This window comes from Sphaerodactylus townsendi, linkage group LG02 (assembly GCF_021028975.2).
Source record: "Sphaerodactylus townsendi isolate TG3544 linkage group LG02, MPM_Stown_v2.3, whole genome shotgun sequence".
Taxonomy (NCBI): Eukaryota; Metazoa; Chordata; class Lepidosauria; order Squamata; family Sphaerodactylidae; genus Sphaerodactylus; species Sphaerodactylus townsendi.
The window spans coordinates 67,543,043-67,558,057 of NC_059426.1; the positions used below are offsets into that span (position 1 = coordinate 67,543,043).

At 45.4% G+C, this 15,015-nt stretch overlaps 1 protein-coding gene across 2 annotated transcripts in view; it reads left to right on the plus strand.

Annotated features, from left to right (window-relative positions):
- Window positions 1-1,371: 1,371 nt before the first annotated feature.
- The window catches only part of SPEG (striated muscle enriched protein kinase), a 148,130-nt gene continuing 134,486 nt past the window's right edge, over window positions 1,372-15,015 (plus strand). For both annotated transcript variants that reach the window (XM_048485695.1, XM_048485696.1), the window contains exon 1: window positions 1,372-1,970. In XM_048485695.1, the coding sequence (XP_048341652.1) occupies window positions 1,544-1,970 (427 nt within the window). In that variant the 5' untranslated portion in view covers window positions 1,372-1,543. The remainder of the gene's footprint in view (window positions 1,971-15,015) is intronic.

Here is a 15,015-nt window from a genome sequence, read left to right on the forward strand (position 1 = left end):
GTCTGTCCATCTTTGCCTTCCTCGCTTCCCTCGAGAAACTTCTTGAACCAGAGTCAGATGTGTATTTGAAAGGGAATCCCCAGACATGTCTTTTAGCCATAGAAAGCAATAGTTTCCACCACAACTTCCCTCTTTCTTTCTTTCTTTCTTTCTTTTCCATGTTGCCCCCCTTTCCCCACCTGGACACAGAAACAAGGAAAATAGCACTGATGAGGGCAGCAGTACCAAGAATATCCAGACTGTCTGATTCACAAACATCACAGCAAAGGCAGTTTAGGAAATAGTGCAGGAAAGGCAGGGAAATGTTGGCAGGTGCATGGAAGCACTTTGATGCTGTCAGGAAGCAGGGAAAAAACACTTCCCAAAAGCATCCAAGCCAGGGAAAACCACCTACAAGTAAGTAGGCTTGCCAGCTGGCTTAGAGAAAAATATCCTGTCCATTTAGTAGGGACTTAATGGCATAATATTTACTAGGTAATGTTAGATACCTTTAAACCTTGAAAAGATCCGTCCATTTCCATACTTTAAACTTCTGTTAAAGGGAGGGGGCATATATATATTCTTCAGGAAGAGTGCACACGGAGAAGAGGAAAAAAGAAATACGCTGAATCAATATCATACAGATATTCTGACCTCCATCTTCACATCCAACCAAGAAATAGCTTACCTTCTCCTCTATCTCTCTATTCAATATATATCATATGCATATCTAATTCATATCATAGAGAAGATTAAGAATTTAAAAAAACCCAAAGGAAAAAAACGAATGCCCTATTTTTTTTTTCCTATGTGGGGAGCACATCTTTTTCCTAGCAGGTATTTCAGGTGTCCATGATGTCTCTTCTGTAGGAATGCGGAAGGCTGGGCTAGAGCTGAGAGGCCCCGTTCTCTCAAGGCTAATGTGAAAAATACCACCCGCCCATGTCTATCTTTGCTATGCTAGGCAAGCTAAGCTGCTGCCCCAGTCATATGTTCCGTGCTACTCAGCTTGGTCAAGGAATGTGACAATCAGGCAGCAGCTGCTATGGAGGGGGGTGGGAAGAGAAAGAACCGCATGGGAGCTGGGGGCTCAGTTATGCCAGGCAGAGGAAAATGGGGGAACTTTGTGGCATGACGAACGCTGAGCCCACCAATAGCTAGGAAGGATTTTTAGAGCTACAGGCTGGGGGAGCCACTGCTGAGTGCGCCCAGAAGGCTGAGCCATCAGCAAACAGCCTGGCCCTCTTGAAGAGCTGGGATGGGCTGAGTGCAACCTGAGACCAAGACTAAAAATAACCCCCTGCTTGGTTGAGAAATGACCTTCTGGGACTTTGTCTGGCTGGGTGGGCAGGCACCTGAAGCAACGTCAGTGCCCCCTGGCAGGTACCCAGAAGCCGGGGGTCACACAGAGAGAGGGTGAACATCAAGCAAGGGGGACGGCTGCTGGAGGGCTTTGCTGGGCCCTGTGGCTGATGGGAGTGCAGAGACCCAGATGAAGGGCTGCTGCGGGATAGAACTGCAACCACAAACTCCATAACAGCTACTGAGTTCTCAGGCCCCAAGCATGAAGAAATCTCAGGGACTGAACAACCTCAGCCGGGCCACAGAAGATGCAGTGGGTAGAGGACGGGGCGAGGGGAGAGCCCCCCCAAGCCCTGCCATCCCTCCTAAGAGAGCCAAAGTCGCAGCTGAGCAGGGGGACCCTTCCGCCCCGGTCTTCCTGCAGGAGCTGAAGGACACAGGCGTCAGTATTGGCCACAATATTCTGCTGAGGGTGGTAGTGGCTGGCGACCCCCAGCCGCATCTGAGTTGGTACAAAGAGAAGGTGCCCATTCCCCCCACTACGGAGGGGGAGGAAAAAGAGGAAGAGGAGTATGGCAGCTTCTGGATCCGAAACACCGAAGTGTCGGATGGTGGGGTCTACTCTTGCATAGCCAAGAATGAACATGGCGAAGCTGTCACCAGTGCTACAGTGACGGTCACAGACGAAGGTATGGAAGATGTGGGTGACAGGGTCAGCTGTGTGCAGTGGTGGGCTATGTGTGCGCCTGTCTTGAGAATCTGCCTGGTCTTGGAAGAGCAGCCTTTGCATCAGCAGTCAGCAATAAAGTTCCTCAGGGGAACAGGAAGCACAGCTTTTCCCAGGCATGGTCCCAGGTCTTCAGATCTGATTGTGTTTAAGAGTCAGGGTTCTTTTCTGGATTGGTCCTTGTTTCCAAAGTAAATGGACAGTCCTAGAAACTGTCAAATAATGGTGGGACGCCTCTGACCATGTATAGGGTGCATTCCCCTACTCAGTGAGTGAGCTTCCAGGTCACAGGTGGTTGACTGGCAGGCAGGATTGTGTCTCAACACCTTTCCTTTTAAAAGTTTTCTGAATATAGTTAATTGCTCACTCACCAGGTAGCTCTGTGTCACAGGAAAAGGCACAGTGCAGGTGTAGGAGACATTATCTCATAAGTATTTGACTCATGGAAAGTTTATTTTGCTTTCACAAAATTAGTGAGTCTTGTGCTGGGGAGGGGGCATTACAAAATGTGTCCATATCAGGGCTTTGCTTGAATTGTGCTGTCATCAGTGGCCAGGTATGAAGCACATCCGATCATGTGCAGAGTACTACCCAGGGCTGTTGGGAGCCCTGCTACCCTTAAGGGCCCTGGGTGCCCTGGGAAATACTATGATTTGTTGTCATGTGATACTGGGATTGTGCCTCAGTAGCGTGAGGATCTTCATCTGGTGGTTCTTGGCAGCCTTGTTACCACCCCTGTATCAGCCACTGTCTGCTCTCACTTTGTCCAGGATTTAGGGTGCAAGACTCACAAGAAGACTCAATTCCTGGTACTGTGATACTGTACCTACTGCAAGTCTTGGATGATTAGATTCCTAGAAGCTGGAAGCAGCAGGCTTAATTTGTGCGGCATTGTATGGAAGAGATGGTTCCAAAGGGTATGTTTTAGCACCAATTCAAAACATGGCAGACCAGGGGCATCAGACAGGAATATCTTCCCCAGCCCCCACCCACCATGCACCCCATGTGAGTACAACAATTCTGAGCATCTGAAAGCTGAGCCCTTTCAGGAAATTAAAACGCTTCACACCCTGCCTACACCCTGCCACATAGGTCATTTTATGGCCACCGTCTGAATCATTTGCCTGTCCATCACCGTGCATGGAGTTAACATGACCAGAAGTTTAGAAAAGGCTTATTATGTGGACTGGGTGGAAACGGCTGAAGATGAAGGGTCCCAGTGCTATAGTTATCACTGACCTCACCAGAGAAACAGTGGTGGTGGATTTGGTTCAAATGGGCCCACTGATAAGATGGAAGCGGAAGCACAGTGCAGAGTTTTCTGATGGGATGGAGCCAAGACTTCCCATTTCTCTGTATCCCAGTTTTGTAGCCAAACCAAACATGATGTGGGAGTCTGGTGACAGGAGCTCCAAAGGTGGAGTCTGCCCTTTTATCGGGGAAGTCATATGGATCATGTGGGAATTTAAATTTTCTTCTAGCATCATTTCTCCATTTGACAATGATCCCCTAGGCCAGTGGTGGCGAACATATGGCATGGGTGTCGGAGGTGGCACTCAGAGCCCTCTCTGTGGGCACACGCAAACAGAGTGCTCCCCGCCACACATCTAGACTGGCCTGGGCCGCTGGGCTCGATTATTCATATTAAACCTAAGACCTAGTTTTGGGGAAGCAGCGTAGGTAACCCTGTTAAGCGCTGTTAAACCCCACTGATTTTCATGCGAAGAACTAAAGCGCAATCCTTTACCTGGGAGTAAGCTCAGTTGCTGGCAATCGGGTTTGCTTCTGAGTAAACCCTCCTGGGGTCGTGAGTCACCTGTTGGAAGAGTTGCACGGTTGCTTCAAAGCAAAGCTACCTTCTACCACCAAGCTTACTCCTGAGTAACGCATGCCTTGGAGTCAACCGTTTTTTCTAAACTAAAACCTCAGTATTCAGGTTAAATTGCAGTGTTGGCACTTTGCGATAAATAAGTGAGTTTTGGGTTGCAATTTGGGCACTCGGTCTCGAAAAGGTTAGCTATCACTGCCCTAGGCTTCTTTAAATTTTGGCCAGGGAAAAGTACAAGAATCTTTAGTGTGCCTACATTATTCTGCAACCCCCCCACCCCCCTGCATCTTTTCTGGGAATCAAATCACTCCTGGTTGTTTTTCATTCAGGGAAACAGTGGAAGAATTAACCCCCCCACCTTCCCCAACATTGTGGCACAAATCCATATCCCCTCTACAAGCTTTAGGGCCAAATAGCACATCTAGAGAACTTCAGCTTCATGAGTAACTTGGTTCTCAGATTTAGGGTTAAGGTTGGGGTTTGTGAGTCTAGACTCAGAAAGCATTCCTGTAATTTTCTGCAGAAGTACTATCAGGCATTGTTCCTCCATCACTTTTAGCAGACAAAAGAAGCAGTTTCTAGGAAATTTTCTATTTTTGAGGCAAAAGTCAGGATTGTGACTTTGCAGCCCTTTTTTTGGTGAAGCAGGGAAGGTTCTATGTTGCAAACAATCCTTTCAGCCTCCTAGCCTAGGGGAGAAGCCTACATGTGTTCTGCAAGCGAACTGGAGATTTCAGGATTGTGTTTCTAGCAGGGAACCAAATGACAACTGCGATTTGGGAATGGCCCTGGCCTCCATTCTCCCAGGAGGCAGAGATCATATCCTGGGACTGATACAAATATTGCTGAGCTGGAAAACTCTTTGGTTTAGCAAACTAATTCTAACAGGTGCTTCTGGGTGGTTGTTCGCGTGGGGAGCCTTGCAAGTCCACCCCTCCGCCTAGCAGCTACTTAGCTCATTAAATTCACATCGCCATTGTACAGTGCTGGAAGCTAGAATGGATATCAACCACCCTGCATGGCCATCAATCTGTTCAAAAACCTGACGGAAACACCTTTTCCACACCTAATACCAACAGCAGAAGAAAGTCTAAAAAGCCGTTTAAAAAGGCATGTTTGAATTTAGGCTTTTTCCACACACACCACTAATGCCATTTTGAAGATGTTTTCTATCCCAATTTTTACAACAAAAGGTTGTCCACACCTCCCTTCTCAAAGTGTTTCCTGGTTGCCAGTTTTTTCCACACATGCACTGTAGCTGATACCAAAAATGTTGGGAAAGAAAAACATCAGAAATAATAAATTTTAAGAGGGGGGGGGAATTGTGAGGTGGGGGACCAAAAGAATGGCAGAGAAAGCACCAAAATTGAGGTTTGGTGACCTCACAGGGAGCATGGAAAACAGCCCATGGCTTTGGCAGAAAAATAAAATGTTTCAGTACGATCGCATTGTGATGGAAGCTGGCTTGAAAACATTTCAGCGGGGAAAAAGCTGTAAAAATGTTTCCAGATACAACACAGAAAAAGTGTTTTGGAAACATTCCCAAAACCCAATGGTGGGGGTGAGGGAGAATGCAAAAGAAACATTTTATTACCAGCCTTAAAATGTTGTAAATGGCATATATGTCTCAGCACTTATCTGAGAGCCTATGAAGAGACTCGGTGGCCCCTTTGCAGAACTCTCAAGGTTCATAAATATCACATCCACATGCTGTCCTGGCCACTCTCTCTACTGGCTAAGTTGTTTCAGATAAGATTCCATACTGTACCATTCTCTCAATACTAATTCCCACCCTATGAGGAGTAAATGTCTGGAATAAGAGCAAGTCATGCTTCTCAGAGACTGTTCAGTAGAATATCAGTGCACAAGCCTCATTGTAGAGGATCAAAAGCAGCCAGGAAACATCTAAGATGTAGTGTTTGTTTCCAGAGAAAATATATATAGCTACCAGCCAGTTAGGAGATCAATCTGTGATTCTAGTTGCAAGCAGCTTATTAGTCTAGACACAATATTCTTGGTACGATGCACAAGGACCTACATTCAAATTCTGCACAATTCCATATGACTAAAGAGGGCACCACCTTGAAAAGAGGGCACCACCTTGAAAAAATGAGGAGACACTGCTTTACATAGATAGAATATAATTTGCATGCAAAGTCCAGTTCCCAGCAAGACTGGCTTGGATCTCAGCAGTCAAGTGTTTGGACCTGGACCATGCCAATCAAAGTTGTCAGTACTAGGCTGATCCTTTGTCTCAGTGTGTGGTGCCTTCATATGTTTAAACTTTCAGGCTGTAAAGAAAGGGGAAAGTTTCTTTATTTTGAGACCGCTGAATGGCAAAAGCTTTATGTCTTGGGCTGAAGGTTATGGTTCTATATTAACACTCATAAATACAGGACAATCTCAGACTCAGGGCCTTTCCACGTGGGTTTTTTCATCAGTTCTAGTCCCATATACTTCAATTTATTCCGATTTCCATGTGCATTTTTGTACCTTTAATGTTCTCTTTGGGTTTTTTTTCTTTATCCACTTGGTTTTTCCCTGGCTCTTTAAAGTGGGGTTTTTTTTTGGAAGCTGGTTCTGAATTGACTTTTTTCTAGTGTATAATATCTCTATTGGTTTCCTTTGTCTTAGCCACTCCCGTCCAGTTTCCAATGACTGGACTTCCATCATTAAACCACTCCCTCTCCACCTGTAATGCATGATTTAAATTCTTCTTTTTTAAATGACCCTAAAATTGCAATATAACACTGCAGTATAACAATAATAGTTTAAACAGGTTCTCTGAATTTCCAGCTTTCTTTTTTTTAAGTAAGTCTCTAGCTTTTTCTCTCACTGAGATATGTCTTTTTCCTTATTTCTCAGAGAGGGAAGGGAATAGAGATCCACTTTTTGTGTAAATGAAAGCTAAGTGAAATGAAAATGAAATGAAAGCTTATTAAAGGGGGGGAATGCTCTAACACCATCGATAATGACGCTGGTGAGGATAGCATCCTTCCATGAAAATTCTCATTATTTAACAGACTTGCAGAAGAAAATAAACTGACTCTACAACTGTAAAAAAGGACAAAGGGGGAGGGGAGATGTGCTGAAGAACCCTGCCCAAATCCATTCCAATACTTGTGGAACAACTCCCAAGAAAATCTGGAGTAACTCCAGTGTGTGGAAGCGGTCCCATTTACCTGGCTGAGTCCTCTTCCTGTAGTAAAGGAATGGTTCCCCATTGCTCCACAACACACTAGCATAACACTTGGCTATTCATACAGTGGCCGCTAGGCCCAATCTACCTCCACCCCTCTCTGTTTGAGCCTTTGACTTCACAGACCTCCTCATGGTGTTCCCATGTTATGCATTCCATGATAGCAATGCTATTGTCCCAATCTTTGTCAGAATGTATTTAGAAGTTTGCCATTGTAGAAATTGTTTTATACATAGTTTTAATTATATATTTACGGTTGTTCACTGGTTTGAACTCCTTTGTGGGGATAGCGGTATATAAGTCAAACAAACAAATAAACAAATAGTGTGCATGGTTAAGATGGTATACAGACCCTTTTAATCTTTCCCTCCTTTACGTGTTTAAACATGTGAATCAGTCCATGATGCTGCTGCTGTTCTGGCCATAGCAAAGCTACTCAGAATTTGTTACATGCTGATCAGTAGAGCAGTGAGATAATTGGCTGATACAAACTTAAGAATAAACAACTGTTTTACAATCAGGTGAGGATAAGGTAGGCATGTGGAACTAACATTTGGGACTATTAAAAAAAGACAACATTTTCCTTCTCCTTATTCTTATTTAATATTTGTCAATTGCAACGAAGAATGCAAATAACAAAGTAGTCACTTTTGATGGGGTTAGCCAGTGAGAGACCCAGGCAGTGGTGGGATCAAAAATTTTTAGTAACAGTTTCCCATGGTGGTGGGATTCAAACTGCGGCGTAGTGCCAATGGGGCTGGGCGGGGCATGACGGGGGGTGGCCGGGCACCCTGGGGGCGGGGCATTCCTGGGCAGGGCTGTGGCAAGGACGCAGCCGCTGCGCCAGTCCTTGGGCGGGAAACAAATGCACGCAGGCGCAGGCTGCCACGCACGCCGGTGCACCTCCTGCTAGACTAGTTCTGCGTGCTACTGCTGAGAGGAGGGGCGTAATTAAGGCAAAAATAACGTGGCAAAATCACCAATTAGTAACCCCCTCTCGGCACACACAAATAATTAGTAACCTACTCTCGGGAACCTGTGAGAACCTGCTGGATCCCACCTCTGGACCCAGGGCTGAGGCAGAGTTCAGGCAGGCTCTTGTGTTGCTGCTGGAGGCTGGAATTGCCTAGGTTTGTACTCCCCAGCTTTAAGGCATTAAAATCACCCAACCTTTAATGCTCCTATCTTCTCTCTTGAGTTTTTGTTAATACTGACTAGTTTGCTAACTCATCTGGCATGCAAATGGAATGCCAAGCTTCATGCTCGTGGTCAGCTCTGCTTTGCCAGACAAAAACCTGCTTCAGATTCATGTTTCTCTTTAAGGGTCAGATGAAGCAGCTGCTTCCCTACCAAAGCTCATGCCACAGAAAAACCAGTGAATGGCCTTTATGACACATGGAGTCATAGAATCATTGAGTTGGATGTTAGTGAGTTCCACGTGCCTACCTTATCTTCACATGACTGTACAGGTCATCTAGTCCAACCCCCTGCTCAATGCAGGATCAGCCTAAAGCAGTGATAGCTAACCTTTTCGAGACCGAGTGCCCAAATTGCAACCCAAAACCCACTTATTTATTGCAAAGTGCCAACATGGCAATTTAACCTGAATACTGAGGCTTTAGTTTAGAAAAAACGGTTGGCTCCGAGGCATGCGTTACTCGGGAGTAAGCTTGGTGGTAGTCGGTGGCTTTGCTTTGAAGCAACCATGCAACTCTTCCAACGGGTGAATCACAACCCTAGGAGGGTTTACTCAGAAGCAAACCCCATTGCCAGCAACTGAGCTTACTCCCAGGTAAAGGATCACACTTTAGTTCTTTGCATGAAAATCAGTGGAGTTTAACAGCGCTTAACAGGGTTACCTACACTGCTTCCCCAAAACTAGGTTTTAGATTTAATGCTAATAATCGAGCCCAGCGGTCCAGGCCAGCCTAGATGTATGTGGGGGGCAGGGGAGGCGACTCTATGCGTGCCCACAGAGAGGGCTCTGAGTGCCACCATAGATTCACCCCCATAGATTCACCCCCACTGGCCTAAAGCATCCCTGACAAGTGTTCCTCATCCAGCTGCTGCTTGAAGACTGAGGGTGAGGGGAAGAGTGAGCTCACCACAGCTGAACCCTAGGCAACCTTTCAGATACTTAAGACAGCATTCTTTGGCTTTTTGCTGCTACAAACTACCACAAGGGCTTTGCGGGTGCCTAAGTGAGGCTTTGTAAGCAGCAGTTTGACAAGCTCCTTTACCACATTTCCTCCATGAAGTTAAATACAAAAGTTGTACAAAGATAATGCTGTGTAGTCAGGAACTGACTGCAGGGATATATTTTGTTTAATTGTTTATAGCCCACTTTTCAACCAAACGGAGACCAGGTGCATCTTACATCTCCCCTCCCCACCCACTTCATTTTAACTCTACAACAGCCCTGTAAAATAGGTTAGGCTGAGTATGTATTACTGGTCCAAGGCAGTGACGTAGGTATAGATTTTTTATGGGGTAGGTTTGGGCGTGGAGCCCCGCCCAACCTACCCCTGTGGGCATGGCCACGCCTCCCCAAGCCCTGCCCCTGGCCTCAGAGCTTATAAAAGCAGCTCTCCAAGGCTGGGGACAGCAGACTCCTCTGCCCCACACCCCCCACCAGCTGGGCTCCCAGCCGGCAGTCCTTTCTGCCCTCCCCTCCGGCCAGAGGTGTAGCTAGGGAAAATGGAGCCCGGTGCAAAATCTGAGTCCCCCCTCTGCTGTAATGCTGGAATCCACCCCCAAACAGCATCACTTTCAACTGTGTTTAAACTACGGAGCCCATATTCTCCTTTTAAATCCACCTTAAAGGGAAAATCTGGAGTCCCCAGTTAAAACAACATTGAAAGTGATGCTGTTTTGGGGTGTATTATCTCCCACCCTGAAACAGCATCACTTTCAATGTTTAAACTGGGGACCTCAGCTTCTCCCTTTAAATCCATGCCGAAGGGGGTGGATTTAAAAGGAGAATCTGGGGAAATCTGCCGTTATGGATGTTTGGATGCTTTGCACTCCTCTCTCTTTTCTTTAAGATATGGAAAGAGTTGGTGCAAGGATCCTGTCCTTGCTTACCTATATATCCTTCCCTTGCTTACCTGTGTAGGGTGCCCTCTAATGGATTCACTTGCCTTTTATTGACTTTGTTCTTGCGGTAGCTACCACAGTCATTTGCGTGTTGGGCGGTCTGATGCACCCCTCTCTCTGTATCTTTAATTTTGTAGACTGCCACCAGGAATAAATTCAAAAAACTATTTTATTTCCCCTTTTATTTTATCCTTTTCTTGGTAGTGTGTACGACAGGTAAGGCAAACGGATGGCATTTGTGATACTAAGGAAAAGCAGTTGGGAGTTCCAATATGTAATTGAACCAAAATAAGATTTTATTTGTAACTTGTAGGTAACTTCAAGGTTCCAAACAAATTATTTTCAAAAGTTAAAATAAAATCTGAGGCACCAACTACTTTATATAACTTCCAGTCAGCATAAAGTCATTCTGACCCTTTTCACTCTTATAATGAAACTACTGTCACCCTCGTACAGCTTCTTTATTGACAGATTTTTCCTCAGAGAGAGATTTAACACTCTAACTCTGACTTCTCTCCCAGTAAAAAACTTCACAGCCAAAATTCCTCTCACACAGATATGACACTGATCTTGTGCTCTCACACAGATCTGTCCATCTCTGACAGAACTCTTTTCCACACAGAGCTCTACTCTCTGTGTTCAGCACCTACTCTCAGTCTCAGCTCTCCACACACAGAACTCTAATTCTCTGTCTCTACTCCCTTTTAGAATCTCTATCTCTCTTTTTCTCCCAGGCAGAGGCGTATCTAGGCAAACTGGAGCCTGGGGACAAAACCTGAGTTTGGTGGGGGGCCCCCGGTGTGAGCGGCCCCCCTCCCCCACCACGACCAAACAATTATTTTTTGCACCAGCTCACAAAACACCTCCCACCCCCAGCAAAACATACATGGCTCTCTCCCCACCAATTCTCTTTCCTAATTTTGTCCTCACACCAACCCTATGAGGTAGTGTCACGGGCTGGCCACAAAGGAGGTACGAGGCAAAGTGTAGGGAACACTCACAGCTTTACTGATACAAAGACTCAGAAGCTCACCGCTCCGTTGGTGCAGCAAAGGTCACACAAAGTTCCCCAGAACCAGTTCAGCAAAGTCCATACAGGTGTAACACAAGGTTCAACAAAGTCCACAAAGTCAAGTTGAACACAAGGTTCAGCAAGGTCCACAACATCAGGTTTAACACAAGATTCAGCAAGGTCCACAAAGTCAGGGTTAACACAAGGTTTAGAGCAGGCAGCCCAAGCTGTTATTGCCTGCAAAGGCATGAAGCAGCAATCAGCCCTTTTATCCAGGTGGGACTAATTGCCATGCTTCAGGGAACCAAGTCTGTGAGAACTCACAGTTTGCGAGCAGCCAGTCTGGCTGATCGCCGTCGCTCTGTCAGGTCCTGCCGCAGCCATTTCCAGCGCTGCTCTAGCAGGATAGGGGAACCAGGAGGATTGCAAGTTGGGGGGGAGGGGGCTGGAGGTGAGCTCTGGAACTGTTCTGGGGATGTTTCCTGTGCTGGCCCAGGCTCTGTAAGGCCGTCAGAGGCCAGTGTGGCCGTAGCTGGTTCCTCATTTGCCAATGAGTCACTGCTGCCAGGTCCGGCTTCAAGGGTCTCACCTCTGTTGGAGTCAAAAGACCAGCATGACAGGCCATCATCCTCACTGTCAGATACAGTGGGGGTACAGACCCCAACAGGTAGGTTATTAGTCTGAGAAACAGCTCCAAGCCAGTGCAAGTGGGTATTAAGCATGTAAATTTCTCACAAATCACCCCCAACAAAACATACATGGCACTCTCCCCACCAACTCTCTTTCCTAATTTTGTCCTCACACCAACTCTATGAGGTAGGTTGTTAGCCTGAGAAACAACTCCAAGCCAGTGCAAGTGGGTATTAAGCATGTAAATCTCTCACAAATCACCCCCAGCAAAACATTTACCAAACAAATGTCAGCATCATCTCTCACAAAACACCTCCAGTGGAATCCACCCCCAAACACCATCACTTTCAATGTTTAAACTGGGGACCTCACATTTACCCTTTAAGTCCATGCCAAAGGGGGTGGATTTAAAAGGAGAATCTGCGGAAATTTGGAGGGTGCCTGCTGTCAGGGGTGCAATTGTTAAGCTAACAGCACCAAAATTTCAGGGTATTTTTAGGAGGCTCTCCTGGTGATATCACCCAGGTTTGGTGAAGTTTGGTTCAGGGGGTCCAAAGTTATGGATCCTCAAAGGTGTAGCCCCCATCTTCTATTAGCTCCCATTGGATGGGGCACCCCTTTTGGGAGTCCATAACTTTGGACTCCCTGAACCCAACCTCACCTAACATGGTTGGTATCATCAGGAGGGTCTCCTGAAAAATTCCTGAAATTTTGGTGCTGCTAGCCTAAAAGCTGCATCCTCTGCAGGCCAAAAACTGAAAAAACACCAAAAAATATAAAACACACACAAATGAACTTGAAATTTTTGCACCTCCCACTAGAGGGTGCCCAGGGACATAGGGTACCCCATGTCCCCTAGGTAAATATGCCACTGCTCCCAGGCACTGCTCCCAAAAACCAATCACAGCTCTCCTGCCTTTTATGGCCATTCCCTCCCTCCCTCTTCTATTCAGCACTCAGTTTAAAGCAGGGGTAGGGAACCTTTAACACTCAAAGAGCCATTTGGACCCGTTTTCCACAGGAAAAGAAAACACTTGGAGCCGCAAATAATTTTTGACAGAAATTATTTTGACAGAAATAAAGATAACACTGTATATATTGGGTTTTTTTAACCTTTTACTCCGCTCATTCTGAGAAGCGCATGGATGCGCCCGCCCTGCTGCCTGCAGGGCGGGCAAGGATGAAGCCGGCGGCTTGGCCTCACCGGCCGCCGGGAAAGCACCCACCCCGCTCCAATGGGGAGGGCGAGAGGGGAAGCCCATGGTCTGGCCCAGCCAACCGTGGGCAGTTGGTGTGCCCGCCCTGCTGCCTGCAGGACAGGCAAGGATGGGGCCGGCGGCTCAGCTCGTGGAGCCACAGTGCAAGGCCAGAAGAGCCGCATGCGGCTCAATCAGAGACACAAAAGTGTTCGCTGAGGTAAAATGTAAAGGGTTGGTTTCATCATGAATTCTATGTACTGAACGCTCATTTTTGAACCATGCACCATTAGAATAGAGATTCTAGTGCACAGTCTTCCAGATGAATATTTTAAACTGAAACAGCAATGATGCAACTTAATTAGTAATAAGAAAAAAAACTTTGCTTTAAAAAAAACCCAATGGGATCATCTTATTCAAGCCACAGTCACTTGAATAAAGGCTGCTTTATTTAATAAGACAGCTCTATTCCTCCACAAGCTGCCAAGTCAAATTTACCCTACAGGGAAATTTAACATCAAAAATCCCAATTAACAAAGGGATGAAACAAGGGTGTATCTTAGCTCTTTTTTGTTTAATTTATTCATAAATGATCTTGCCCTGTCCAAGTGCATGCAAGATGGGCGCAGACCAAGACTCAATTTGTAACACGTTCCATTGTTCTTATATGCAGACAATGCTGTGGTACTTTCACACTCATGTATAGGCTTAAAATGCGTGTTGCTCTGATTTTTGAAGTATTATGAGAATAAAAGCCTTACACTGAATTTTGAGAAGTCAAAGATTGTGGATTTTACAAAATCATGAAGACCCGTAACTGGAAAACTCTATTGAACAAGTTAAGTGGTTTAAATATTTATGCATTCACTTCTATCACAATGCTAGTTGGCCCACCCATAGAGAATTTGCCATTAAAACGCTTACAAATAGTGCTTTGGCAATTACTCACTTCTGCTACACTAAGTGCAATCAGTATGTTCCTGCAGCCCTTAGGTTAACACCAAATTAGGTTAACACCAAATTAAGTATGCAACTACTTTATGGTATCCCCATCTAGATTAATGCCTTTAACCAGGTTGTTGAAAGACTGCAATAATGTTTTCTTTGCAAAATTCTTGGTGTTCCAAAATGTGTCACCTATGTACCTCTGTGTCTGGAAACAAATCAAACACTCTTAGTAACAAAAGAATGGCTGCTAATGATTAATATTTGGCTTAGGCTGCTCTACAAATCTGAATGTAGTCAGATTTGTAGCCTTACTGTAGTCAGTTATCAATCATTGGTGTAGCTTAGATGTATTAAAAACAAAATCAAATCGATAGGATTCTCACTAGACTCCCTATATTGCCTTTTGGGGAAAAAATGGTGTTTGATACAATTTAACGCAGATTATTAGTCATTTAGCTTCAAGAACTTAGCAGTCAAGCTAGAAATACTTCCTCCTGGAGCTTAGGGATATCACAAAGTAGTCACTTGCATGACCTATTTTTACCACCTGACTAATCTACAACAATGCAGGGCATATACACAAGCGAGACTAAACGTGCTACCCTTGGCAATATTATATGGGAGATCCCGGAAAATTCTACTCGCAAGTAGGTTATGCCCATGCAGCCAGCACCATATAAAATTGGTGGCACATGTTTTCCTGCATTGCTCATTATACCAAGTGATCCAGTCCAAGCTTGTAACCCTGTTGCTTGCGAGAAAGTAATGGCACTCTAATGAGCTCAATACATTCTTCTTATGAATTCCAGGTTATGAATGTAATAGAATCAATTGCTAAGTTCTTGCAGCAAGCAATGAGATGCTCTGAATGTAATGTTATCACTCTCTTAATCCCTAAACCCTTGATTTTTATTGACCTGATTTTAGTCTATTAATATTTTCATTCATTGGAACCTTTTTAAATGCCTATAAAGGTTTTGAATTTGAATTCCCTGTACAGGCAGGGGAAAAGTCACACTTTGCCCCTTTTGCAAACTACAGGGCTTCTCTGATCTGTGGTGTGGTGAGGCGGGTGGAAATTGTTAGAAGAGGAGGACT